The following is a 26,558-nucleotide window of genomic DNA, read 5'->3' as shown; positions in this document are numbered from 1 at the left end:
ACTGCTGAGGCGACAAGCTAGTCCATACGACTCGGTTAACAAACACCCGTCTTGCAGAAGAACGTCTGTTAATAAAAGTACTAAACACGCTGGTCATTCAAATTCAGCTTTTAATGCGTTAATTACTGAATTTATGAAATACTGCATATTTTGTGCTGCTCAACTTTGTTTACATTTCAACAATTAATATGCACAATGTGGAAAGGATCATTACTGTTTAACTGAATTCTCTTTACTGCCACAATTTCCAAAAGACATCCAAACACATTTATTAAGCCCCTTCATAAACTCAGATTTCCCTTGATAGCCTGACTTTTCATGCCAAGGTTTGCAGACGTGCACAAACGTGGTTAAAAATGCTGTACAGTTATGATCGGATTGTTCTTAAACAGCTTCTAACATTTTTCCTGTTGTGGTAATTGGAACTTCCAAAGTTCCAAAACGCACTTCATGTTCTTCATAACGTTCATACTCCATAAGCTCCGTTCAGAAGCTGGGCGTCGTGTGAGGCTGTAGCTCTTCTCTCCAGTCTAATAGACGGTGATGTCATTTTAAACCCTTATAATAAAAGAAGCTGAACTTTGTTTTTCTACTGAAAGTCGACCCGTTTTTCCCCAAATCTAAACTATAAACAGACGGCGTCTCTTCAGTGATCTCATCTGGAAACATCACTTTTAGAGAATAACACAAAGAGCGGTGGAGATTTTTGGCTTTCGGTAGTAAACTGTACTCGTATATCATTATTGCGCAGATCATAAAACACATTTACTGTTAATTTGAGAGGAACTTTTACGAAAAATAAATAAAATTAAAATTCCCATTCATTTCATGCAGTTACTGAATAATGTGCCTTATGCTAAAATCAGACGGACAAACCAAAACATACCCTGGAGAAGAAGAGGTTAAGAAAACATTGATAGATTGTGGAAAAAAGAGAGAAAAGAAAAAAAAAATCCTTGGAAATCTTTTGATTCGCTTCTACTGTTTTGATATTCCGGCTACTATTTTATCGAGAAATCTGTCATAATCCATATGTCAAATGCTATCAACAGACCACAGAGGAATGCACCAAAACAGTCTGGAACAAGATCTGTTTGGCCTGAACTAAACTTGTGCAGTTGTCCTGAGGCATTCCCGCCCCATTCCAGCTCAGACAACTGCTGTGTAGGCCGAGCCTTACAGGAGCGCTGACCGAAACCAGCCACGTCAACAACGTTTCGTCCACTTTCTCCTTCAGTCTTACATTAACATTCGCAGCTGATGTATATCGTTGCTGGCGGAGCAAAACCTCGGATCTCATTTTTGGAATTTTTCAGTTTTTGACATAATTCGAAAATGTCTGTTGCCCTTTAATTTCATGATCATTGGCCTAAAAAAGTGGCCCAAAATTACTTGGACAAAAAGTCTGGTTCCATTGACTTGCATTCAAAGTAACGTATGTTTTTTCCTTCTCCTGTGAAGTTACTATTCTGGAGATGCAAGGTTTTCTTCCGACAGCAGTGATGGGACCGGACAATCTGCGTTATAATGGTAATGCAGACCATTTGTCTCTAACACGCACTGTCCGAGGTGATGAGTTCCTTCAAGCCATGTATAATTAATACTAGACCACAGTAATAAGCGAACAGCCATCTGTCTCTCAGTACAGCCATACAGTCTGACAAACACAGCGCAATCCAGAAACATCTCTCATTCTCGGAGCCTGCGAGATAAACAGGGGGGAATACGGAGGTGTGAGTTAAGGCTCCAAACATCCAGAGAGCTAAAGCTATGCCAGCTTCCAAAGCTCTACGCACGAAAGTTTACGACCACAGTCACAGACACAGACACGTAAAAGCCTACACCATAAGCTTCTTCCAAGCTTCCCTCCACTCAAAGAACTTCACAATCACACCCCAGAGTGACTCTGACAGTCGTTTCAACGGTGACCGCTCAGCACCGCACTGCCAGCACTGCTTCTGCGTCTTTGAGCACAACGAGGAACATAAACGTGCCTTAGCTGGAAGGTGAACGTGGCTAAGAGAACTGTGGCTGACCTTTGCTCCTGGCTGGTGTGAGGTAAATCCCGCCCCTGAGAGAGGAAATGACTTCATGGCAGTAGCTGGTAAATAAGACGCACCTCCGGCTGAAACATCTGTGGACAAATATTCAAACGTCACAGGTGAAAAACAGGAATGATACACTTAAAAATAAAAAGAATAAATAAAAACATACTGAGACATTCAGACGTATTTGAAGCCGGCGGTTTGGGCCGCGGAATGACGGCACGTCTACACCAAAACGCAACGTTCCACGCTGGGAAAGCAGCCTCTGCTGCCACTTACCCAAGGAAACTCTGAGACGCTGATTTCCTCCTGCTTGCCCCACAGATATTGTTACGGTCACAACTGCAGAGCTACTCTCAAAGCTTTCCAAGCGGTCAAAACTCGCTTCCTAGGACGATGTGTCCGGCATAATGAAAACAACTCAGCCGCTGATATTAATAAACGTTGTCCGGCAAGCGATCCCACAGTCCACACGCGCTCACAGCGAGCCTAAAAATAGACCCTTGTCTCAAAAACACATCATAGCTCCCATTCCTCCTCGCACGCTCAAAAGCGCAGCAGAGGGGGAAACGCTGCCGTTTGACTTACCTTGGCTGGCGGGGGATGAGTACGCCATGGCGTTAGTCAGCGCGGAGCCAGGGCATCCTTCGGACGCGGCCGGGAAGTGCAGGGCTCCTACCGCTGGGCTGAGAAGGGGACAGCACTGCTTTTAGACTCCAAATCCCACAGCAGCCTGGCTGGCTATATCTTATGACCCAGCTCAGATTCAGGCCATTACCTCTGTAAATGGAGCAGGAGGCTCCTATAAAATACCTCCTCTCTCTTAATAGGGCGATCGGCCTTGCTAATGAAACCTGTCGTGGATTCTTCAGTGGAATTAAAATACATATAAATTCTTAAATAAACGCTTTGAAAAGATCCCCCACTGCACCACCTGGCTCAACACATCGTCTGTCTACACAGAAGGTTCTGAACACATTACTGATGTATAAGTATAAAAGCAGTTTTATATATATATAAAATATATTCATAGATACAATACAAGCCAGCATCATTACTCACGCCTCAGTGTAGAGCAGTCGGTTCTGTAGATGTAGCTTGCCCTTCACGTGCTGGTCCCAGTCCTGAAAACAAGCACACATAGAACACACACACACACACATACACACACACACACACACCCAAGTCTGTCAGTCAACACTGTGCTTCTCCTGATCCTCCTTTCCGAGTGCAAGATTCCACAGTCGGGCCAATTAAAGAGACCCCAACACACAGCCCAGCTCGGACAAGAGGGAAAGCAAGGACGCCGAACGGAGGAGTGAATAGTTAGAGTGGATAGTTCCAGTAGTGCTGTGTATCCTGCCTCTAAAGCCTGCCTCCAGTTTCCACAGCCCAGCTGCTCTCTGGGGTTTCACACAAACCTGAGAACAATAGGTGCTGTGATTAAGTACGCTGCATGACCTCAGCGCTCGTACAGTGGCAGCTGCAGCCGTTAGCCGGCACTTTACATATCAGAAAAGCAGGCCTGGGTCACTTTGAAGTTCATTTCCAGTGCTGGTGGAGGTTTTCGAGAAGGTATCAAACCAAAGCAAAATTTGTGAAAGCAGCCGAAAGAGCACAGGATCTGGTGATTCGCAATGATTTTACAATAGAAGCCGCGTGGCAGATGCTGATGTGTTGGCATGACTGTACTGGAATGGGTGGTAAAGAAACTGCTGGCAGGTAAATGATTAGGCTGAAAAAAGCTGGGAGTTTTCATTCAGCTCCTTCAGACCAAGCATCTCTCCGGTGACCCATTCTGAGAATTTGGCGACGGCAACGTCTTTAAATCTGCGTCCAGAGGAGTTTCAGCATGTGCGTGTCCAGGCTGCCCAGAGTGAAGCGGATACAGGATCTCTCCTTCCTGCAGGCTACAGTGTTTCTGTCACGGTAATAAAGATGTATAAGGCCACCTTTATTCCTAGATGTGCTCACGATGCATTTTATTGACTTCTTTAATCCAAGTAAGGATAAAATGCTGATGGTGAATTATATTCCTAGTCACGTGGGTTTTTTTTGCATAACAGGCTGAAAACTTGTGTACTCATAAAACAGACGGAATAAAAACCTATCATTTTTGGCTCTTGGGTCCATTAAACTTAAACGTCCATTGTTGTGTCCCTAGCGTTTACAGATATATTACAATTAACCATGTTAGGGTTAGATTTTATTTATATTTCAAAATAAAACAAGTTATTTGAACAATTTCACTTTCTTGAGCCTCAATTTAGCAAGAAATCAATTTTAAATCAATCATACAGAAGAGCTCGAGCTACAGAAGACCTGCAATCCTCTTCACACGACTGTGAAATAGATCATTTAAATGACAAAGAACACAAAAGCCAAATAAATATGATAAAACACAGAATGAAAGTTCCCCAGGAGTCGTGTCACTGGTGTTTCCGAGGAACAAATCTCTTATTTTGAAATCAAAGTCACTCTGATGACATCACTTGACTTTCTTTTACCTGTTTTTGAGGATCTATGAAAAAAGGGGGGTGGAAAAGACCCCAGTGTGTTTCCAGTTCTCAGACCTTTTCTCATTCAGCTCATGATTTCATATGAAGCTTTTAGCCGATGTCACTGGTGTGACCGACTTTATTCCGAGATAACTGTTAAAATGGAACACAAAGTGGATTAAATGATATATTTGAGTGGATGTTCCATGACTGACAGCTTGTGGTTTGATGTTTTGTAAAACGCATTTTTCAATAAAAACATCTCAGATGTTTCCTTTATTATGAGTAACACCAATGATGATCGGTAACACCAGTGACTCCTATGGACAGACAGAAAAGTGGACGTTTCTGTTGAATGACCCTTTCATAGATCACATTTTGCGCATGTCAAATAAAAGCACAGAGATTTTTTTGCGCCTTAAAGAATGAAAGAGCAAAAGGAACAAACAGGGGTCACAGGTGAGGTGCCCTACCCTGACAATCACTTACACAGCCATTTCCTTTCCACCCACCCACATTGACGAACACCTGGCCGATCTCACTCACCTTCAAGTTGTAAACCTTCTTCTCACAAATGGTGCACTGGTGGGGTAGGTGTGATGGTGTCGCCCCGTGGTAATCGTTGAGCTGGTGGGCTTGTAGTGTCATGCCCTTCCCCTCCTCACCTTTCTGCTGCTGCTGGTATCCTACAAACCCTGGCTGCCCAGCAGTAAAGTTGAAAGCCAGGCCACCGGCTGGGCTAAACCTGGGCTCACCAGTGGGTTCCTCAGGGTTGTACAGTTCTGCTCGCGGCCCAACAAAGCCTTGAGCAGCCGGGCCCCAGGTACTGGTCCCAGCCCCAGTGCCCATGTCCAGTTTACCTGAGAGGGGGAAGCTTGTCGGGTTTTTCCACTGCTCTTTTTGGCCGGAGTCCTGGATCAGCTCGCCACTGCCTCCCACAAACACCCCTTGCTGACCCTCAGGAGGGTAGCAGTCTCTTTGGTAGTTGTTCTGGGTACTATTCTTGGCCTGCACACCGGGGCCTCCATACTGTCCTGCGTCGCCCACCTTACTGGGACCTATTCCAGTAAACCCAAACTGCACGCGCCGATCCGTATCCGTCTGAAACATTCCGGCTTTTTTCCCATACTCGCCTTGCTGATTGGTGTTCTGGTTTGAGCTCCCTGCTCCATAGTGGTTCAGTCTGATCCCAGCATGGTTCTGTGTGAACCCACCCCCAGCCAGCGGGCCCAGGGTGGTAGAGGGAGGGGGGAAGGTGATGGGTGCAGGAGGGAACCCTCTTCCATGAGCCTGGCCAATGCAGGAGCCCCTGAGCTGATTGAACAGAGGCTGGGACATGGCCACATTGGAGAGGACCTGGTTGAGGACAGTAGCGGCAGCAGCAGTGCTGCTGGTCTGGGCGAGTTTGAGACGGTGTAGGGTGAGCTGAGCCTGAAGCTGGGCCAGCTGTATGCTCGCTGGACTCAGCAACAGGTTCTGACCCGCCCCTCCGAGGGCTCCTCCCACAGAAACGGCCTTCTTGTCAAGCTTGTCTCCTGAACCAGAGCTGCAAGGAAACAAAGGGCTGACAGTCAATCAAATGTATCAGGAAGCAAGCAAGTAACATGACAAATGGAAAGGCGCATTCATTAGGATTTGGGCTGGTATCTAAAGCTGAAATCATTCCTTATTAATTATTTGAGATGGACTCTCTTCCCAATGCGTCAGTAAAAACATCATACAAACCGCATTTATACATATTTTATACACCAATCAGGCATAACATCATGACCACCTCCTCGTTTCTACGCTCACTGTCCATCTTATCAGCTCCACTTACTGTATAGCTGCACTCTGTAGTTCTACAGTTACAGACTGTAGTCCATCTGTTTCTCTGATACTCTGTTACCCTGTTCTTCAGTGGTCAGGACCACCAAGGACCCTCAGAGAGCAGGTTCTATTTGGGTGGTGGATCATTCTCAGTGCTGCAGTAACACTGAGGATGTGGTGGTGTGTTAGTGTGTGTTGTGCTGGTCTGAGTGGATCAGACACAGCAGTGCTGCTGGAGTTTTTAAACACTGTGTCCACTCACTGTCCACATGTAACATTCCCCGTTTTAAACAATCCATCTCTGTCTTAACGTTGAGCCGTCCAAACCTGGCGAACATTTAACGTTTGCAAACTTTCTGTTCTCCGCTAACGGCTGCCAACACTCTCAGTTTCAGGAGGCAGTTCTCCGCGAACACACAGGGCAGCTGGACAAAGGGACACAGGCACAGACGGCACTGCTTACATTTAAAAACCATTTGGACTGATTTGTTTATTTACATGATTACAGGGAAACTGATTTACTTTCATTATATTTTATCACTTCACACATCTTTGGTTTTAATTTTGGACAGGAAAAAAGTTTTCTTTGTATTTAGTATTCACAGGAAATTCATTAAAATAGTTTATTTTTGTGTTATTCATCTTTATTGTCACTCTTAGTTAGCAAACGCATAAAACAACCTCAAGATCAACCTAAAATAAGAGATTTTTGGAAATTCAGCCATTCGTAATCCAAAGGAACAATTATTCGCTCAACAAGCAGCAGTTTATTCGACTATCAAATTAACAAGAGCAAGCTGGGAAAAGCAAACGATTACCGAAAACTAGCAGACTGAGGTCTGGAATACAGTGTAAAGGGAACGTAAAGGGAACGCCAGCCTTACATCTTTTCAAGTGTTTTCAGTGTCGCAGACAAATTTCCAATGTGGGAATAAAACCATGAGGGTCTTGTTAGTCGCGCTGCGATCTCATCTCTATCAGCGTGGGCTGGTCAGGATGGCCGTCTTAAGTCAGTCTTTTTCTCGTCTTGACAAAATCAACAGTGTTTAACATGATCATTATAATTATTATTGAGGTGCCAGGGGTGTGCGTGGGTGCTTGTGGGCAAGCACATGCTCACAGCGTGAGAGAGAGAGAGAGAGAGCGAGAGAGAGCGAGAGAGAGGGGGGGGGGAGAGAGAGAGAGAGAGAGAGAGAGAGAGAGAGAGAGAGAGAGAGAGAGAGAGAGGGGGGGGGGGGGGGGAGAGAGAGAGAGAGAGAGAGAGAGAGAGAGAGAGAGAGAGGGGGGGGGGGGGGGGGGGGAGAGAGAGAGAGAGAGAGAGAGAGAGAGAGAGAGAGAGAGAGAGAGAGAGAGAGAGAGAGAGAGAGAGGGGGAGAGAGAGAGAGAGAGAGAGAGAGAGAGAGAGAGAGAGAGAGAGAGAGAGGGGGAGAGAGAGAGAGAGAGAGAGAGAGAGAGAGAGAGACAGAGAAAGAGAGAGAGAGAGAGAGAGAGAGAGAGAGAGAGAGAGAGAGACAGAGAGAGAGAGAGAGAGAGACAGAGAGAGAGAGAGAGAGAAAGAGAGACAGAGAGAGAGAGAAAGAGAGACAGAGAGAGAAAGGAGAGAGAGAGAGAGGGGGAGAGAGAGAGAGAGAGAGAAAGAGAGAGAAAGAGAGAGAGAGAGAGAGACAGAGAGAGAGAGAGAGAGAGAGAGACAGAGAGAGAGAGAGAGAGAGAGAGAGAGAGAGAGACAGAGAGAGAGAGAGAGAGAGAGAGAGAGAGAGAGAGAGAGAGAGACAGAGAGAGAGAGAGAGAGAGACAGAGAGAGAGAGAGAGAGAAAGAGAGACAGAGAGAGAGAGAAAGAGAGACAGAGAGAGAGAGAGAGAGAGAGAGAGAGGGAGAGAGAGAGAGAGAGAGAGAGAGAGAGAGAGACAGAGAGAGAGAGAGAGAGACAGAGAGAGAGAGAGAGAGAGAGAGACAGAGAGAGAGAGAGAGAGAGAGAGAGAGAGAGAGAGAGAGAGAGAGAAAGAAAGAAAGAGAGAGAGAGGGGGGGGACAGACAGAGAGAAAGAAAGAGGGGGGGAGAGAGAGAGAGAGAGAGAGAGAGAGAGAGAGAGAGAGAGAGAGAGAGAGAGAAGGGGGGAGAGAGAGAGAGAAGGGGAGAGAGAGAGAGAGAGAGAGAGAGAGAGAGAGAGAGAGAGAGAGAGAGAGAGAGAGACAGAGAGAGAGAGAGAGAAGGGGGGAGAGAGAGAGAGAAGGGGAGAGAGAGAGAGAGAGAGAGAGAGAGAGAGAGAGAGCTGCATGTTGTGTTTATATGTAAATCTTCATATCAAATTGAAAAAGCAGCTGCACATTTTACAGGTTAATTAAAAAGATCTGGGCGATGATCTGCCAGCGCACACGGTTCTACAGTGATCTGGGTGCACGACGGGGAATAATCTCAAAGTCTGTGACTAAAAACCCGTGACACTGTCTCTAGACGTGAGAGGGTGCCAGACCAGTCTTTCAGAAGTCTTCCAGTGTATGGTCAGCATATAGGATGGGATATACTGGAGGACAGAGCTTCAGAGAATCTAATCCAAAAGCAGGATCTTGGTGGGGATGGCTGCTCTGGCCTGTGTCCCCATTTGCCTGCACCGTCTGTTCCTCTCCTACTGATTAATGCGTTCACATGCTAGCTAAATTTACCACACGCTACTATCAATCAAAGCGTGCACAGGACCCCCATGCTGTCCTCCCTTCACATCACACGTACGCTCTGCTTGCCCAACGCCATATAACATTTAGATACAGAAAAAAAACTGGGGACCATGGGAGACGATTTAAAGACCTCATCTCTCTCAGTGTCAGGGGGACTTTTCCAGCTTATCCAATCAGATTTTGGCTACTGGATCTAATCGTTCTCCTTAAACAGCGAGTGATGCAGCAAGGTTTTTCCGACTGGCTTCAACCCAGCGCTGGTCTCCAGCGTTCAGGCGGTACCATCAGGGACCAGAATTTGAGCCCGCTTGGTTTTTTTTCCCCAAATGTGAATTTGTGCAACCGAATCTCTGAGGAAGATTAACACCTCGGCGCTATGGTGTCGGAGACGTCTGGGGTTAGGATATGGACTTACAGGACCGTTTCCAGATCGTAAAGTTTACACAGCAGTGCTCAGCAAGCTCTCGTTGTTCGGTCCAGAGGGCGAAACTGTAGAGTGACTCTCTTCACTTGTTCTACACAACAAAGGTTTCAAGGACTGAGGGCAGAGGGCTTTAAACGGATAATGGCAGAAAGTTTTAGTCACTCCGAAGGCATCCTGTATCCTGACTGATAGCGGATCCAGCGCTGCTCAGAGGCCATCCTGATGCATGGGGTGCAGGCATGTGAAAGGACACGCCTGGAATTTATACTGGGTTGCACTAATTGTAATCTATCAGTGACACAGGACCAGTCTGCATGGAGATTTACAGACAGCTAGATTTCACATAGGATTACTTCAAAATATCATAAACCCCGCCTGACCTCCACGAGTAGACGCGCGACAGTCCCAGTCCGATGCGTCGTACACGCAGCTGAACACAAGCCATGAAACTAGTAAGAGATGACAATCGTATATGTACGTGTCTCTAAATCGACTCATCAAATGCCATCGATATACCTCTTACTAATAGGGATTTGGGAATGAGAGGAGCATGCAACGCCTTCTTAAAGCAATGCGCTCCTATCAAATTCAGCATGCACTTCCCTGCAGTAGGGGATTTAAGCAAGAAAATGACACGCAGCAGCTCTAAAGCCAGTCTTGGAGCGAGACGCAGCATTCAAAATGGAATTTTACGGCTAAAGCATGCCTGGAAGACCGAGCAGCTGTTCTGCTCTAGGAGACCAGATTCAGAAAGAGACCTAGAACTGACAACCAAAACATCCAGCTTTCCAGCCTGCATGCAGTAAAACACAATGCACATGGCCCTTGATCTGAGGTTCAACTTTTCCGTGTACATGTGTGAGCGTTCACGTGCTTTCCCCCCGCCGAATACATCAAAGCAGTACAGGGGTTACGGGACAGTACACGTATCCCGCAGCTAAACGCAGGTTTGGAAACATCTGGAGAGAAGATTAACCTCATGCTCGTGGGGGTATTTCGGTTTTTCCATCTGAATTCACAAATTGTAAAGCACATTATTCAGTAACTGCATGAAATAAATGTGTTATTTTATTAAAGTGATGTTTCCAGAGCAGATCACTGAAGAGACGCCGTCTGTTTATAGTTTAGAGCCCAGATTTGGGGAAAAACGGGTCGACTTTCAGTAGAAAAACAAAATTCAGCTTCTTTTATTATAAGGGTTTAAAATGACATCACCGTCTATTAGACTGGAGAGAAGAGCTACAGCCTCACACGACGCCCAGCTTCTGAACGGAGCTTATGGAATATGAACGTTATGAAGAACATGACCAAGTGTGTTTTGGAACCACCGGTGGTCTCAAGGAGCTGAAACGGTTCAAATCATCGCAAGTCTGAAACCCAAGGTCCGGAATCTTATAAAGGTACATTACACGGACACACGCTGGAGGCTTTAATGAGTGCTTGTATGCTTTGGTCCAATTTGGAAGTTACTGAATTGTGCAGTTCAGCAGTGTGAACACACCTCTGGCCCTCAGGATTACTGACGCTCCTGTCCCTTTGCCCAAAGGCCTGAACTCTGCACCTACTATAAACAAATAAGATAAATATAACAGTAGAGCACAAGTGGTCTCATCAGCCAGCCCGCTCTTGCAAATTTCCATCCATCCATCCATTTTCTAAGCCGCTTCTCCGTCAGGGTCGCGGGGGGTGCTGGAGCCTATCCCAGCAGTCTTCGGGCGGAAGGCAGGATACACCCTGGACAGGTCGCCAGTCCATCGCAGGGCAGACAGACAGTCACTCACACCCAGGGGTAATTTAGCCTGACTGCATGTCTTTGGGAGGAAACCCACGCAGACACGGGGAGAACATGCAAACTCCACACAGAGAGGACCCCGGTCGCCCGGCCGGGGAATCGAACCCAGGCCCTCCTCGCTGTGAGGCGACAGCGCTACCCACCACGCCACCGTGTCGCCCAACTTGCAAATTTATGTCACAAATATATCAACGCACTCTTCTACTTTCATGATACACTACGTCAGAGTTTTTATCAGTTGGAACAGGTAAAAAAAGAATAAGAAGTGGTACGTATAGAAAACACTTTCACAAACTTCTGATTTTATTCAACATTTCTGCACCAAATCTAATTAAACATAACTATTTCTGCTTTCTTCAGAATGTAGTTGCTCAGCGCTCTGTAAGTACTGATAATATCCACTCTGTGCTCTGAAGTGTACGGTGACTTCATTTATCACAATACCGCTTAAAAAACTTCATGCTGTTACCCCTGAGTGAACCCTTTAAAAGTTGCGCAATGAAATGAAAGGTACTTTTTTAGTACTGCAACGCGACAAACAAGTCAGTACTACAACTTTCAATACTTTTTATTTGTTAATTATCATTGCCGTCAGAAGGAAACCTAGTATCTCTATTTTTGATGTTTTCCCGTTTTTGACATAATTTAAAAACGTCTTTTTCCCTCTACATTGTGTGTAAATTTCATGATGAACAAAAAGAAATGACCCGAAATGACTTGGAAAGACGTCTGGTTCCATTGACTTACATTAAAAGTAAAGTAGGTTTTTTCCTTCTCCTGTAAAGTTCCCATTTTGGAGATTCGACGTTTTCTTCCGACAACAGCGACGTGTGCGCTAGCACTAACAATCTGACACTGTATTATGTCTGTTTTCAAAAATAAAGCTGCTAACAAGGTTCTTTGGAGCGAAGTCAGAGCAGAACCACACCGAGTTCCCTAAAAAACTTCAGTAACACTTTACTGTAGGGTTCATTAGGCTACATGACATCTACACAAGCTTGCTAAAGCGACTGACACAACCCTACATAAATGTTTAAAATACTTATTCCAAGGCAAAGTTAGCTAAAGCAGCCTTTATGACAGATGACGCCTGTTGGAATAAGCACTTATAAACAGTTATGTAGGCTTATGTCAGTTGCCGCTGCAAGCTTATGTAGGTGTCATGTAGTCTTATGAACAGCACCTTACTCTAAAGCATGACCAACCTTTCAATAAACGGTTCTTTAAAAAGAACTTTTGTATAAAGAAGATCTGAGTGTGAAGAACATCTTCAAAGCTTAAGGAACCTCCACATAATGCAAAGACTCCATACCAATGAAAGTTTTCTCTTGGATCTGGATATTCCAGCCAAGAACCACTTAGGAACCTTCATTTTTACCCTCTATAGGCAATCGATGCATTTGTTTTATGCATTTGAAGCAAATCAACACAACGGTTTATGGTCATATGGAAAAGCTGGGCATGTTCTTCTTCTGCACATGTGAACGCACACTTCTGTTACTGTTTATGTGCTGAATTTAACGCTTAACACACCAAAAAGGTTCTGCAGGTTATGCTTATGGGACGTTTTATATACAGGGTGGTTCAAAAAGATTCATCCCATTTTAAAACGCCATATTTTTACAACAGTGAGGTGCCAAGGAACCAATCACAATCCAATTGTAAGAGGGGGTCATAGAGCTTCTGACTAGCTCCCTTCAGTCTCAGAGGAGAGGAGACCCCTGAGCAGAAAGCGTTCTGCGTTCTCCACGTCAATAAAAGTGGATCCCTCATAACTGATTTTTGTGGGCAGTGAAGCTCCAACAGCTCAGAGCGTTCGGCGTTGGCTCCACAGCACTGGACGATCCCCGAAATCGCACCGAAAGAGCCGTGAGAGCGGCGACGCCCGACACGCTCAGTCCAGTACGGGATGAGTTTGGCTGTGGTGTTGATGTCGTCCGTACAGCTGGAGGAGGTTCAAACTGAGACCTTGTAGAATTACATAAACTTTACGCTCATTTAAACCGTTTACAGCTCACTGCACTGATCTGTAACGATTTAGAAGTGAAATAAATCACACACACACACACACACACACACACACACACACACACACACACACATATATTTACATGTTAAACTCTAATAAAGAGCAGCCTGGCAGACGTTTCTTCTCTATAGAGGATGTGAAACTTATTTTCACTTAGAAAATCAACAAAGCATGTTATTTGACTGGGGCACCCACACTTAACAATCGACTGTATGTCATTTTACGCATAAGAGTAGCGGAGGAATATAATAAACATGCCATTCTGGAAATCCCTTCGGTAAATGACCTTTAGGCTATAGGATAAGTGTAATTAGAGCGACATAACCAGTGAAAATGACTGCTTTACCTTTGATCAATGTTCAGTTTTTGGTGTTTTCAGTTACATTCATGAGATCGTGACTGAGTCCAGGCTTGACAAGTGACACCAATTCAACCAAAGTTTGCCCAGAAAAAACACCAGCTTGAGACGCTAAACAGATGCCTGTGTGTCCCCGTGTTGGAGCAGCGGTATAGTATTGCACGTCGCATGACCTTTCACAGATGTATGTGTGAATCAGGGAACGGAGCCAACAAGTTTGATTTACTTCTTGGGCGTACCGAGGACAGGAATTAGAACCATATTTGGCTGCAAACACAATCATGGATATTCCGATGCGTGTTATGGGAGAAGCTTACTGCTGTGTCCTATGGATAAGACTAACAACACCAGTCCAAATAAAACAGATCATTTGTGTTCTGATGTCTAGTTGGAGACTGGAAAAGAAGCCCCTCACAATTTGAATGGTTTCAGGCTCATCACTGATGCAGACCTACAGGCTGACCTGGTGAACCTGAACACGAATTGCCATCTTTGTTCAAATACGGTGGCGAATTGCTGACAAGCAGAACGAAAAATAGACAACTCAGCATGTCGTTATTATGAGATATGATGTCGCAATTATGAGAAAGTATAAAAATGACTACTTATAAAAATTCATACTTACTTATGAAACAGAACATCTCGTAATTATGGGAAAATTCTCATTGTTACGAGAAAGTGTGTCATAAAAATGCCCCTCTGGGGCCGATGATGGCTGGGTGAGCCGGCAGGACGGTGGGGCCCAGTCTCCAAGTAAGGACGAAGCCCTGCAAGGACAGTGGGGGGAGATCCATGAGTGAGTTTGGGCCCCACCTTCCTGCCGGCCGTCATCAGGGCCCAGGGGGGCGTACACCACAACAAAGGCATAATTATGGGAAAGAACAAATGATAATTATGAAAAAAAGTTCTCATTATTACAAGTATCTCATTTTTGTGAAATGAGTTAATGCCGTAACACCTGTTGGCTGTTTTGACTTGACTCTTGACTCTATAGTGCAGTTGAGTGAATGAATTCATGTTACTTTATGCCTCAGTGAAACCTCCACACACTTTATGACACACTTTGTCATAACAACAGTTTCTCAAGATTACGAGATGTTTTAATGATGTCATACTGACGACAGGCTGACTGTCAAAACAAAAACAACAGATTTTTATTCTGCTTGGGAGCAAAACGCAAAATCTTCAGCATTAGTATGAAAACGTTCTAACACAAAAAACTGAACCGATAATAAAGAAGAATAATGACAGTTTAATAACAGAAACTAACACAATTCATCATGATTTACACCTTTTGTGTAAAAGCTCTGCTGTTCAGGTCGGCAGGAACCTTTTTTAATGTTTGCCAAAAGAAAAAAAGTTTTCATTCAATTTATTTTAACCTCAATGTTTTACGTCTGTGAAGAACATATAAAATAACCCACTGCTCTCCTCCTACATGGCCTCCTGTTAGTGTGTGTGTGTGTGTGTGTGTGTGTGTGTGTGTGTGTGTGTGTGTGTGTGTGTGTGTGTGTGTGTGTGGAGTGGGGGGGGGGCAACACGGACAGGCTGCTGACTGGCCACAGCTGCTAAAGGAGAACCCTAAGCTGGCCACTTGTCATATTTTAAATGTCTGCTATTTTTACATAAATTCTTATGGCTGCATTGATTTAAAAAAAAACAACAACAATAATGCAGTGGGACCACCAGACCACCGAGTAAAACACATCAACACCACACAAGGCTTAAGAAGAATGAAACAGGCCAGTAAAGAACTGTTTAACTAAAACTTTAGTTTTTCTGAACTTTTGTTCTAAAAAAAAAAAAAAAAAAAAAAAAAAAATCATATCACACACACACACACACACACACACACACACACACACACACACACACTCTGTACTGTGCGAAATTCTTAGGCACCCAAGACATAAGACGACCTATTTGTTTGTGTTTATTTGCTGAAAAACTATTATTCAAATAAATGTTAATAATTGAATAAACAAAATTTTTAGAATATTAATTAATAATGACTTTGCCGCTCCTCGAGGAAGCCCGGTATTATATGTAGTTAAAAAGCAGCTCCTGGTTTGACCAATCAGTGCTCAGTAAATTGTCCAGGACCCAAGAAATTCTCGTTACTTTTTATAGTTTTCCTGTTTATTTGAATTATGAATACGACTTTATTCTAATGTGTATTGTGATAAACTCACTGCTGAGGTACATTGTTTAAAAATTTGCTTAGATGCTTAAAACTTTCCCACAGTGCTGTATGTACATATATATATAAAATAAATGGACCAACAGATTTTTTTTTTTTACAAAGTGATGAAAACCATATCATCACTGTGAAAACAAAAACCAATTTTCAGCAAAAGGAAAAAATAACACGTCTAAATTGAATGTAACGAGATCCATGCAACTCTGGGACATCTCTATTGGTCCATTCCTCACGAAACTTGAATATAAATGATGGCTATTATTTTCAAATTGAAAAAAAAAAAAAAAACACAAAAAAACAAAACAACTCAATATAACTCAACAGGATTTGTTCCCTTGGTAACAACAACCGACCCTGACCCAGGCCATTCGTCCGTAGTGCAGCTCAACATATAACATTTGGCCATTCTAGACACCGCAGTCTTATGAGAAGAAAAAGAGTGATTATGCCTGGTCAACACGCCGCCTGGAGCCTAAAATACCTCCGTGACACGCAGCACAGCCCAGATCGGAGTTCAGCGCGCTAATATGGTCTCCGCGCGGCCTGCGCAGCTCTCCTTCAACCCTCAGACTGCAGGACCACACTTAGAGGACTCAGGTGTCAAATCTCTCCGACCAGTTATTTCCAGCGGTCATCGGTCAGGAGAGCCGTTAGGCCTAATTCTGCGCGCTTGCGTTCATGTGTGGCTGCAAACTGGACAAAGGCCCCTTCGTGTATTTGTAGGAAAATCCATGGATGGGGAGAAGGAGTTAATGAGGAGACTCAACCGTTTGAGCCTGGAGAGCGACTGTCATTGTTTAGGGTCCAGCCGCTGGCAGCTAATAGCTGAAAATGATTCTCACGTTGTGCAACACGCCCATCTAGACTGTCCTACTGATATTTCCTCTGACGCTCAAGCTGCAAACACGCCAGCTCTTAATATAAATAATAACAACGAGGGAGGAATTTCTCAGGACGTCACACTACAAACACGCTAGCGATGAATAAAATCCAGAAACTTCCCAATCCTGAGTTTGCAGCTGTCTTATATCTTATCAGGCTTGGTTCCCACAAACAGGTCAAGCTAAACTAGGCCACGCTGACTTAAGCCCTCATTTAATATCTGGAATATATTTATGGAACGGCATTATATATAAATATGAGAACAACAGTTACACGAGTGAATTAAATGATTCTTGTTTTAGACGGCAAGAGGCCGCCGTGCACTCAAGCAACTATTTAATGCTGACTGTATTTATAGCAGTGCTATGTGGAACTGCCATAGCACTGCAGTCCTACTGAGCCACCACTCGAAATGCTGAGACTTAACCTGGAGCGTTTGCTGTTTTATGGTAAACGAGCACTGATTTAATCGGATTCATCAGCTTCGAGGTAGAGGCTCTGTCAGTGGATAGACACGTTTTGAATGGAATAAACTGGCTCGTTTTGCTTTTCCTGTGCCTTTTTTATCTTTAATACCCCTTCAGTTGCGATATCCTTCAATATAGAGAAGTTCATCATCGATAACGAACAAAGTGAAATATGTCCATAATTCCTAAACACATTCCGGAAAAAAAAACATTAGTCATTAACCTCTTCAGCTCCTTGAGACCACCGGTGGCTCCAAAACACCCTCGGTCATGTTCTTCATAACGTTCATATTCCATAAGCTCCATTCAGAAGCTGGGCGTCGTGTGAGGCTGTAGCTCTTTTCTCCAGTCTAATAGACGGTGATGTCATTTTAAACCCTTATAATAAAAGAAGCTGAACTTTGTTTTTCTACTGAAAGTCGACCCGTTTTTCCCCAAATCTGGGCTCTAAACTATAAACAGACGGCGTCTCTTCAGTGATCTGCTCTGGAAACATCACTTTTAGAGAATAACACAAAGAGCGGCGCAGATTTTTGGGCTTTGGGCTGTAAATCGTAAACTTATAGTGATATGTGTGATCATAAAACACATGTTCTGTTCAGGGGAACTTTTACCAAAAATAAATCCAAATTTTCCTGCAGTTACTGAATAATTGGCCTCACGATTTGGTCAGATGGACAAACCGAAACATCCCCTGGAGACGAAGAGGTTAAAATAATAATCAGGATCAATTAGATGTTCTATATTCTTTATCTGCACACAGCAGGCTGAAATTTTAAGCCTCCAAAAATCTGAAATACATGCAACTTTTTTGTGATACTGACGTGATAAAAGAAACACGCAATGCTGTGAACAAATCGACAAATGAGCCTTTCACCACGAAACAACGGACGCGCGGTATGTTGGAAACATCCGGTCTCGGACTTTCAGCGGGGGGATCGCTAACGCAAGCGGACAACCGTGTCTCTCACCGACCCCCTGGTGTCCATCATCAGGCTTCTCGCGCCACTTTGGGCTCAGCACAAAGCGGCGATTAGGCTCACGTTTCAGCGGCGTCCGGCCCCGATCTGACCACACCTCACACTTACAGATTCGTTCATGTTCGCTTTTCTTTCTGCACAGTGAACGAATGTCCATTTCCATGAACTGCTGGACGGAGAACGTACTGCCCTGCCCTGCACCTCAAACCGCACGCTGACATCTGAAGCTGCTGCTCCTTTAAAATAATGCACCTTAAAATTCACGTCTGTTTAAATGTTTGGGATCATCTCTGATTTTTTTTATCTAAAAATAACATTTTTTAGATGATTTTAAAATAAAAATGTTTATAATTGGGTTCAATCGTAGCTCCGACAGCACAGACTGAAAAAAGCAAGGCACCAGATATTCCGTTCATTTGTTTAATGATCATAAGTAACGTACTGGGATCATCTTTTTACAGTAATTCCGTCAAACTCACCGCTTCAAATTCATTCTGGATGTTGATGTTATAACTACTTGACAACATTGAAAGCATCGTGATCAAATTCTTAATATTCTTCAGCTTTCTCCCTTATTTTAGAATCATTTTCGAGATTCTGAATAAATGTTGAAAAGTTCCTAAAAGAATTTTATACATTTCTATTCAACAAATTGATCTTCTAATTACAAGAGGACTCCCAACATTAGGATGGAGATTCCAAACTTTTCGGTAGTGCAGATTTAAACATTTTTACCAAAACTCTCATTTAACAAATCCCAGAACAAGTTTCTCTTAGTTTCACTCGTAAAAGCCAATAAAATCGGCGCTTAGGAACAAAGTCCTGGACTGAACTGACAGGGCAATTTAGCCCAGGACTAGACTTGTCCAAGGAAATGACCCTTAAGGCTTTAGGCTGTTGAACTGCCTTTAAAAATGTAAAACTGGTCTCAGCAAATCTTCCACTAAGCTGCACAGAACACACTACACTGCATCGCACGCTCTTCATTTTCATTGGGCTGATATGATTTAGAGTAACGACACCTGATCAGGAGAGACACATGATAAACACTGTGTGAATATATTTATGCTGTACACATAATTTTTTAGTGCCCACCAGCAGCTGGTAAATACCACCCTGCAATGATTCTGATGTTTTCATTTGTTTGTTGATTAGACGGAGCCGCAACTACATTACACAGATCCACATAACCAAACAAGCAAAACACGGTGTGTTAGCATTTTGTCCCAAAGCATTTCGATTCCAATCAGCTGTAAATACTTTTCTCAAACTGAACATAAACGTCTGTCGGACGTTTTCCAAAACAAAAAAAAACGGCGATATAAAAGCTTTCTGCAATAAACCTTGCAAACAAACAAACAAACAAACAAACAAACAAACAAACAGAAAAGTCACATTTCAGCAGATAAAATAACCTCGCGGGAAATGACACTTTTACACTCCCTCAGCAGCGCATGAAGCCTCGAGAGACACTTCAGATCAAAGAGCTTCTTCACACAAGCTGCTGCTCTAAATAATCCACCACAGGAACTGATAAATTAGCCCCTGAGGTGACCGTCAGAGGGGAAGCGACGTTTGAGAGCGTGCTAAGCCAGACACCTCCGCCACTCCTGCACTGCCCCCACACACAAAAACACAGCCTGACTACGGAGTTTCACGTCAACCGACTAACTTACCGGGGTCTGCCGAGACGACCGGACCGCAGGAAAAGAGAAGTGACCGACCTGAACGCCGGACATCCACCACCTCCACAGCTTTTCCCTGCCGCAGTAATGCTGTGACCTCCGCCTGGTGCTACAGGGTGCTACTCCCATATGCTAGACGGTGTGTGTGTGTGTGTGTGTGTGTGTGTCTGTGTGTGTGTGTGTGTGAGTGACTCTAGCAGGCTGCTTTAACAGCACATGATGGTCGGTGATGGAAGCAGAGTGATGAAATGTCAGAAGTGGTCAGCAAAAAGTGTGAACAAGCGCTACATGAATCTCACTCACTGGCAGCCACTGAAACAGCCACCCTGCACACTTTTCCGCTCATTTTTCCAGCGCTGCTTCATGAAAACTCGCACCAAAGCCACACGGACGCTCTAATGCTCGCCCAAAGACCCGCCAGCGGTATGCTTCATGCAGCAGCCCGTGGACAGCAGTTATGCTCATTAAGTCGCAGCATCTGCGCTCCTGTTGCGTGCAGCGGTTTAAAGAAAGGAGAATTACAAGGAAAATGTGTTCCCAGAGTCTTGCACGCATGACAAATCACAGAACCTGGCTCTGTCCAATAAAATGCAGGGCACTGGAAGAGAAAGACAAAAGGCCAATGCCATTTTCGGAGCTTCCAGAGATCTGGCAGACACCGAGACGTTCCCGTCGTCCCGTTTCCCTCCGTCACTAATATTACGCCCCGGCGTTCGGATTTTTAATTAGCAACATCAGCGTCTCCGCGTGACGGATGAGCAACGTGGCCTGCTTACGATGACAAACAGGTGCAATGACAGCAGAGCGGCACCTTCACGGCAGCGGCGGCGGCAGACAAACACAACAACATCGGCAAAACCACAAACAAACAAATTTCGTCAAATGCCACTAAAACTTTTGAAGAGGCGCCGCGAGCTTGCGCCGCTAAATCACTCCATTTCATTTTCACAACAGCCATTTGGTGTAAAGCATTTCTTCACAAATACACGTTTAATACAGTGTAAGGCAGAACGCATGGAAACAGAAGGAGAACAACAACGACGAAACTAATTACAGCAGAAAAGCAATAAATCAATCACTACCTGACCAGCGGGGAGACCCCCGTGTTACACGGGCAGCGCTGGGTCAAAAACATTCAGTGGGTAGAAGAGTCGAGCTGTAAATCACGCACACGATCAACGAGGGCTGCCGTACTTCAGCTAATATGTCTTCAGAGTCCAGTAGGAGACGTCTACGCGGCCACCGAGCCCACAAAACGAGACGGTAACGAACGGCTCAGAGGCAGGACGGCGAACAGGCCGACTAACTGGTCGATAATCATTTGAAATGCTTTCGAAGAAGTAAAAACAACAGGGACTCAATACTATAATTACAATAACACGTATAAACACCAACTACATGTCGCTGCAGTCGGAACGAAACCGGATCGCCGTTTTCTTCATTTTCAGTTTTTGACATCGTTTTGAAAATGCATGTTGGCCTTTACACTGTGTGGAAGTTTCAAGAAGGGTGGACCAAAAGAATCGGCCAAAAATGACTCGGAAAAAATTCCGGTTCCATTGACTTACATTGAAAGTAAAGTGTGCTGACGTTTTGTTCCAGTAGCATTGAGATATATACACACACACACACACACACACACACACACACACACAGTACTGTGTGAAAGTTTTAGGCATCTAAGCAAATGTTTAAAGAAGTTTGAGTTTATCACAATATACTTTAGAATAAAGTCGTATTCATAATTCAAATAAACAGAAAAACTATAAAAAGTAACGAGAATTTCTCGGGTCCATATTTTTCCTGGACACCTTCACAGCCGCCACAGAGACTCGTTAATATCATCAATGACATCATGAGCTCAATTTACTGAGCACTGATTGGTCAAACCAGGAGCTGCTTTATAACTACATATAATACTGGACTTCCTCCAGGAGGAGAGGCTGGGAGATGGTTAAACAAACACACAAACACACCGACACACCTAAATCCAGAAAATCATTATTATATATAATCATTATTAATTTTCTATAAATTTTGTTTATTCAAATATAACACTAACAAATAAACACAAACTACACAAATAAATAGATTTTGAAAATGTGTCTTGGGTGCCTAAGTCTGTGTGTGTATATATATATATATATATATATAAAATAAAAATAAAATAAAAAAAATAAAATAAATATATATATATATAAAATAAAAATAAAATATAAATAAAATAAATATATATATATATATATATATATATATATATATAAAATGTTGGCAAAAGCAAAAGGACCCCAGGCATCAGCCACTGCTCTGGTTCATGGTTTTCCACTGTGTTAACTTCAGCAAACTAACAGAAATTACTTGCACAGTATTAAAACAACAACAGTTCACAGAAACAACCTGGAAAAATAACAAAATAAAAAGTCTAACTGCTATCAGAAGACGAATCTGGTGACTGACTAACTCTTAAAACACGTTTAATCAGATTGGGAGTAACAGGCCAAAGGAAAGACCCTTTCTCAAAGCCACACTTAATAGCAAGTTTGTACTATTGCTGATATTCTGAAACCAGATGTGAACCGGAACGTGGGCACAAAGTTCCTTCTGCCTGTTGATAATTCCTAATCTGCCACGGCCATTAAATCCCCATCAGGCTCCTGTAAATCACACAGTATTTACTCTATCATCCGGAGACAGATGTCTGAAATATTTCAGCACTAACACGACGCTGTGTAGCTTCCCGGCGTAAAGAGCAGGGTACTACAATGGGGAAAAATAACGGAGGAAAACTAAAAGGACGAATATTCTATATGAAGCCCTCTGATAACGAGTACTGACCGACACCAAGTCTGGGCAAATATTTGTATTCACACATACGGCCGTATGCAAAGTCTGAGTCTGAAAACCTTCCATCAAAAGGCACTTGGTTGATTTTCTATTATTATGGAATGAATTATTATTTCTGCAACTCATTTTCTGAGTTGAACACTATAAAATGTAAAATATACAACATGCTGAAACTTTTGTACAGGACACGTTTCACCTTCTATTGTTTGGATCATGTTAAATCGATCAAAATAAATAATAAGCGTGTATTAAAACGTGAAGTGTGTAAAGGACGTCGCTGAACTTCTTTCTATTTAGAAAATCAAAAGCGTTTGACCACAGGGGCGCCCAAAGTATAAATACAGCCACACAGTGCACGCAAGTACATTAAGATATCGTCCCAAGTATCTCCAAAATAGTGACTTTACAGCAGAGGCCACCACACTCTTACCTTCCAACGCAAGTTAATCAAAAGAGGTTTTATTCCAAGCGATTCTGGAGCTTTTCTACTGGTCCATTCACGAAATTTCACGCTGGTGTGTTGAAACAATGTAGAAAATGGAAAATCGACAAAAAAAATGCAGATGTGTTGTTTGTTGGACAGTGACGATGCGCTAAACGGCCAGATGATGCTACACTACAACTGGGTTTTGAACTCATAATGTGACTTTATGAACTAAGAAATTTGGTTTTTTTTGGCTTTGACATGTTTAATCCTGACTTATGATCCAGCTGATGAACCTGATGTTTTGGTCACCAGTCACTCTGAACCCTAAAGTAAGATCTTTTCATTTTTGATACGTCCACAGAGGGAAACGCTCTGAACTCACTTTTTCTGGTGACTTCACGTCCCTCTCCGGTTTAACTGTGCACACATGGTGGGCGAGTGACGCTCGCGCTGACAATATATTTTAAATAGGCTTCTCTGCTCGGAGGTAATACTCAAAACGGTGCTCACGTTACAGGCTAAGAATTATGGGTGCAACCACGCGATGTACTGCCTGGGCTCCCACGTCAGATCAGGGCACTAAATGGAACAGCATATAAGTGAATACACCTGAAAATGGAAACACTAACGCAGTGGTTAAGATATAAGACACAATTTCAGGCACTCCTCATTTTGCTGTGTGACGTTTAACGTAATATTACATATTCAGAATGATGAGTTTGGCGAATCCTTACACATTTAAAGAGCAGACAAAACAAGTCAATACTGTTTTCAGTGAAATGTGCCACCCACTCACGAGGTACTACAGCCTATTTGAAAAGGGCAGCCAGTTCAATAAGGTATATATTTAATCAAATATATCACCGCTGTTTTCTTCACTTTAGCCATTTTTATCTTTTTTATTTTTACATAAATTAAACATGTTGGTTGCTCTTCACATTGTTTAGAAATTTCATGAGGAATGGACCAAAAAGTCTGGATAAACTGACTTACATTAAATATAAAGCATGTTCTGCGTTCTCCAACAGCAACAAATATCTATATATATATATATATATATATCTATATATCTATATATATATATATATATATATATATATATATATATATATCTCACTATTGTCAGAAGAAAAATCCCCAGAATGGGAACTTTCCAGGAGAAGGAGAAAACACACTTTACTTTTAATGTAAGTCAATGGAACTAGAATGTTTTCCAAGTAATTTTGGGTCATTTTTTTAGGCCATTCATCATGAAATTTACACGCAATGGAAAACAGACATTTTCAAATTATGGCAAAAACTGAAAAACAAAAAAAAAATCTGTGGTCAGAACAAAACCTCGTTTCTCCAAAATGGTAACTTGACAGGAGAAGGAAAAAACATACATTACTTCCAGCGTAAGTCAATGGAACCAGACATTTTTCCAAGTCATTTTTGGCCGTTTATTTTGGTCTGTCCTTCATGTAATTTGCACACAATATAAACGGCAACATGTATTTTCAAATTATGGCAAAAACTGAAAATCCGAGGTTTTGTTCCAACAACTGCAATATATATATATGTGTGTGTGTGTGTGGGGGGGGGGGGGGGGGGGTGGGGGTGTAAGTGTGTGTGTGTGTGTGTGTGTGTGTGTGGGGGGGGGGGGGGGGGGGGGGGGGTGTAAGTGTGTGTGTGTGTGTGTAAGTGTGTATATATATATATGTGTGTGTAAATATATATATATCTCTCTCTCACTTCAATGACACACCTGTAGAACACCCCGGGGGTTCTGCATGGCTCACCCAGTGCTAATAAACAGCTAAACTTTACCTAAGCGTACAAGCATTCAATTCCCAGCGAGGTGGCAACACAACAGATTTACAGCCAGCCCATCTGTTGGCGTTCAGTAAGGATGACAGAACAACCTGCACTACAAATTCTTCTCCCTCCTCTTACACATAAATCTACCAGACACACCACGAGTGACCGTGGTTTTAAAGGATATCACTAATCTGTAATGCCAGGGTCAACACTGTCCCAGGGAAGTGCGCAGTAAGCCAACAACAGAATATAATTCAAGACTTAAACAAGGTAAACAAACACAGGAATGGTGTTCTGCTTATAGCAAAAAAAACCTGCACGCTCCAAAAAATCACCCTCAATAATCTGAGATCCCTTAAAGAAACATGGTCAGCGCAGCAGCTGCCCAGAATCAGCGCAAGGTTGAAAATATCCAGAGCACAGCAGAATGGTAAGACTGTCTGCGTCCACTAGATGGAGCTGAGATATTTTTAACGCGACAGCGTCCAGGACATCCATCATGTGCTTTACACGGCCATATGAGGGCTGAGCACTCCGAGAGATAAATCTGTCAGCCTTTAGTGCTGCTCGGTAAACAAAACTAGTCTTACATAAGTGTGATGTAAGCATCTTGAATTAATTCGCCATCGCAGAGACAGAGTGAACTTCAGTTTAGGCAGCACCAAATGACAGTCCACCGTCTGTCGGTCACCCACAAGCCAAATCTGGTCAATGCGTTAAAAAAAAAACAAGGACGTCTGGAAAAAGTGTTTTTTGTTCGTCTGAGTGGATACGGCTCCATCTTAAACGTGATGGACCCAAAGACTGGAGATCATCCAGGAATGATGTTTATTATTTTAAGAAAACAACCACACCACCGACACCCACTGGACAGTATAACGTTGCATAATTGACACATAATGCAAAAACACGGTGATAACAGCTTTAGATCAATGAATCAAGCAAGCCATAAATAACCCATCCATCCTTTCAGCACACGGAGACTGGCAGGGCGGCTCTGGTTTGGCTGATCCGGTCTGTGGGGCGGGGCTATGTGTGAGGTGATTTACAGCGAGGAGGTCCAGATCCGGGCCACAGACTGACCACACTGCCAACATGTTGGCACCCACATTCTCCTCAGACAGTTTTAAAAGGCCCACGTTTATGAAGTTGTTTTATAGCGGCATAAACGAGAGGGGAAGTGCAGGTGGTGATGACAACTCTCAGGTCCGCACAACCACTCAGACCACCAAGTCTGCTGTAGACTGACGCATGAGCATGCATGTGCCGGTCTCTTGGGGTCACCATGAAATCTGCAGATACTCGGTTCCTTCAGGATCAAGAGGAAAATCAAGGGCCAACATCATTACAGTCTATTTGATTTTACTTAAACAGGCACTACGCAGATCCCCCTCCACGCTTTCTCTGCGTTCTCCGGCGTAATGTTTGTGGAAACGTGGTGTAGTTGAAACCTCAGTGCTGACAGCACTAAGAAAAGCACCATAGCGTACCTGCTGGCTGCTGACAGTATGTGTCATAGCATGTGTTATGGATCAGAGGCCTGAGAGGGCCAGGCTTTGGCTCCGCCACCGAGTCACGGGAGCCTCCGCTTCTCTGGCGCTAGACGAAAATCAGACCCGTCCAGCAGGTCTCACCATGACCC

General features: G+C 43.5%; 1 protein-coding gene across 2 annotated transcripts in view; it reads right to left on the bottom strand.

The window, feature by feature from the left end:
- Nucleotides 1–26,558, bottom strand: part of rbm20 (RNA binding motif protein 20) — a 127,492-nt gene that overhangs the window by 49,314 nt on the left and 51,620 nt on the right. For both annotated transcript variants that reach the window (XM_037534279.1, XM_037534280.1), the window contains 4 exons: nt 5,090–6,089; nt 3,108–3,169; nt 2,634–2,731; nt 2,037–2,134 (listed from right to left, as the gene is read on the bottom strand). In XM_037534279.1, coding sequence (XP_037390176.1) covers nt 2,037–2,134; nt 2,634–2,731; nt 3,108–3,169; nt 5,090–6,089 — 1,258 coding nt within the window. The remainder of the gene's footprint in view (nt 1–2,036; nt 2,135–2,633; nt 2,732–3,107; nt 3,170–5,089; nt 6,090–26,558) is intronic.

The sequence above is a fragment of the Pygocentrus nattereri genome, chromosome 25 (genome assembly GCF_015220715.1).
Source record: "Pygocentrus nattereri isolate fPygNat1 chromosome 25, fPygNat1.pri, whole genome shotgun sequence".
Classification (NCBI taxonomy): Eukaryota; Metazoa; Chordata; class Actinopteri; order Characiformes; family Serrasalmidae; genus Pygocentrus; species Pygocentrus nattereri.
The sequence above is the reverse complement of the archived record's forward strand: the minus strand, read 5'-3'. Positions and strand labels throughout refer to the sequence as shown.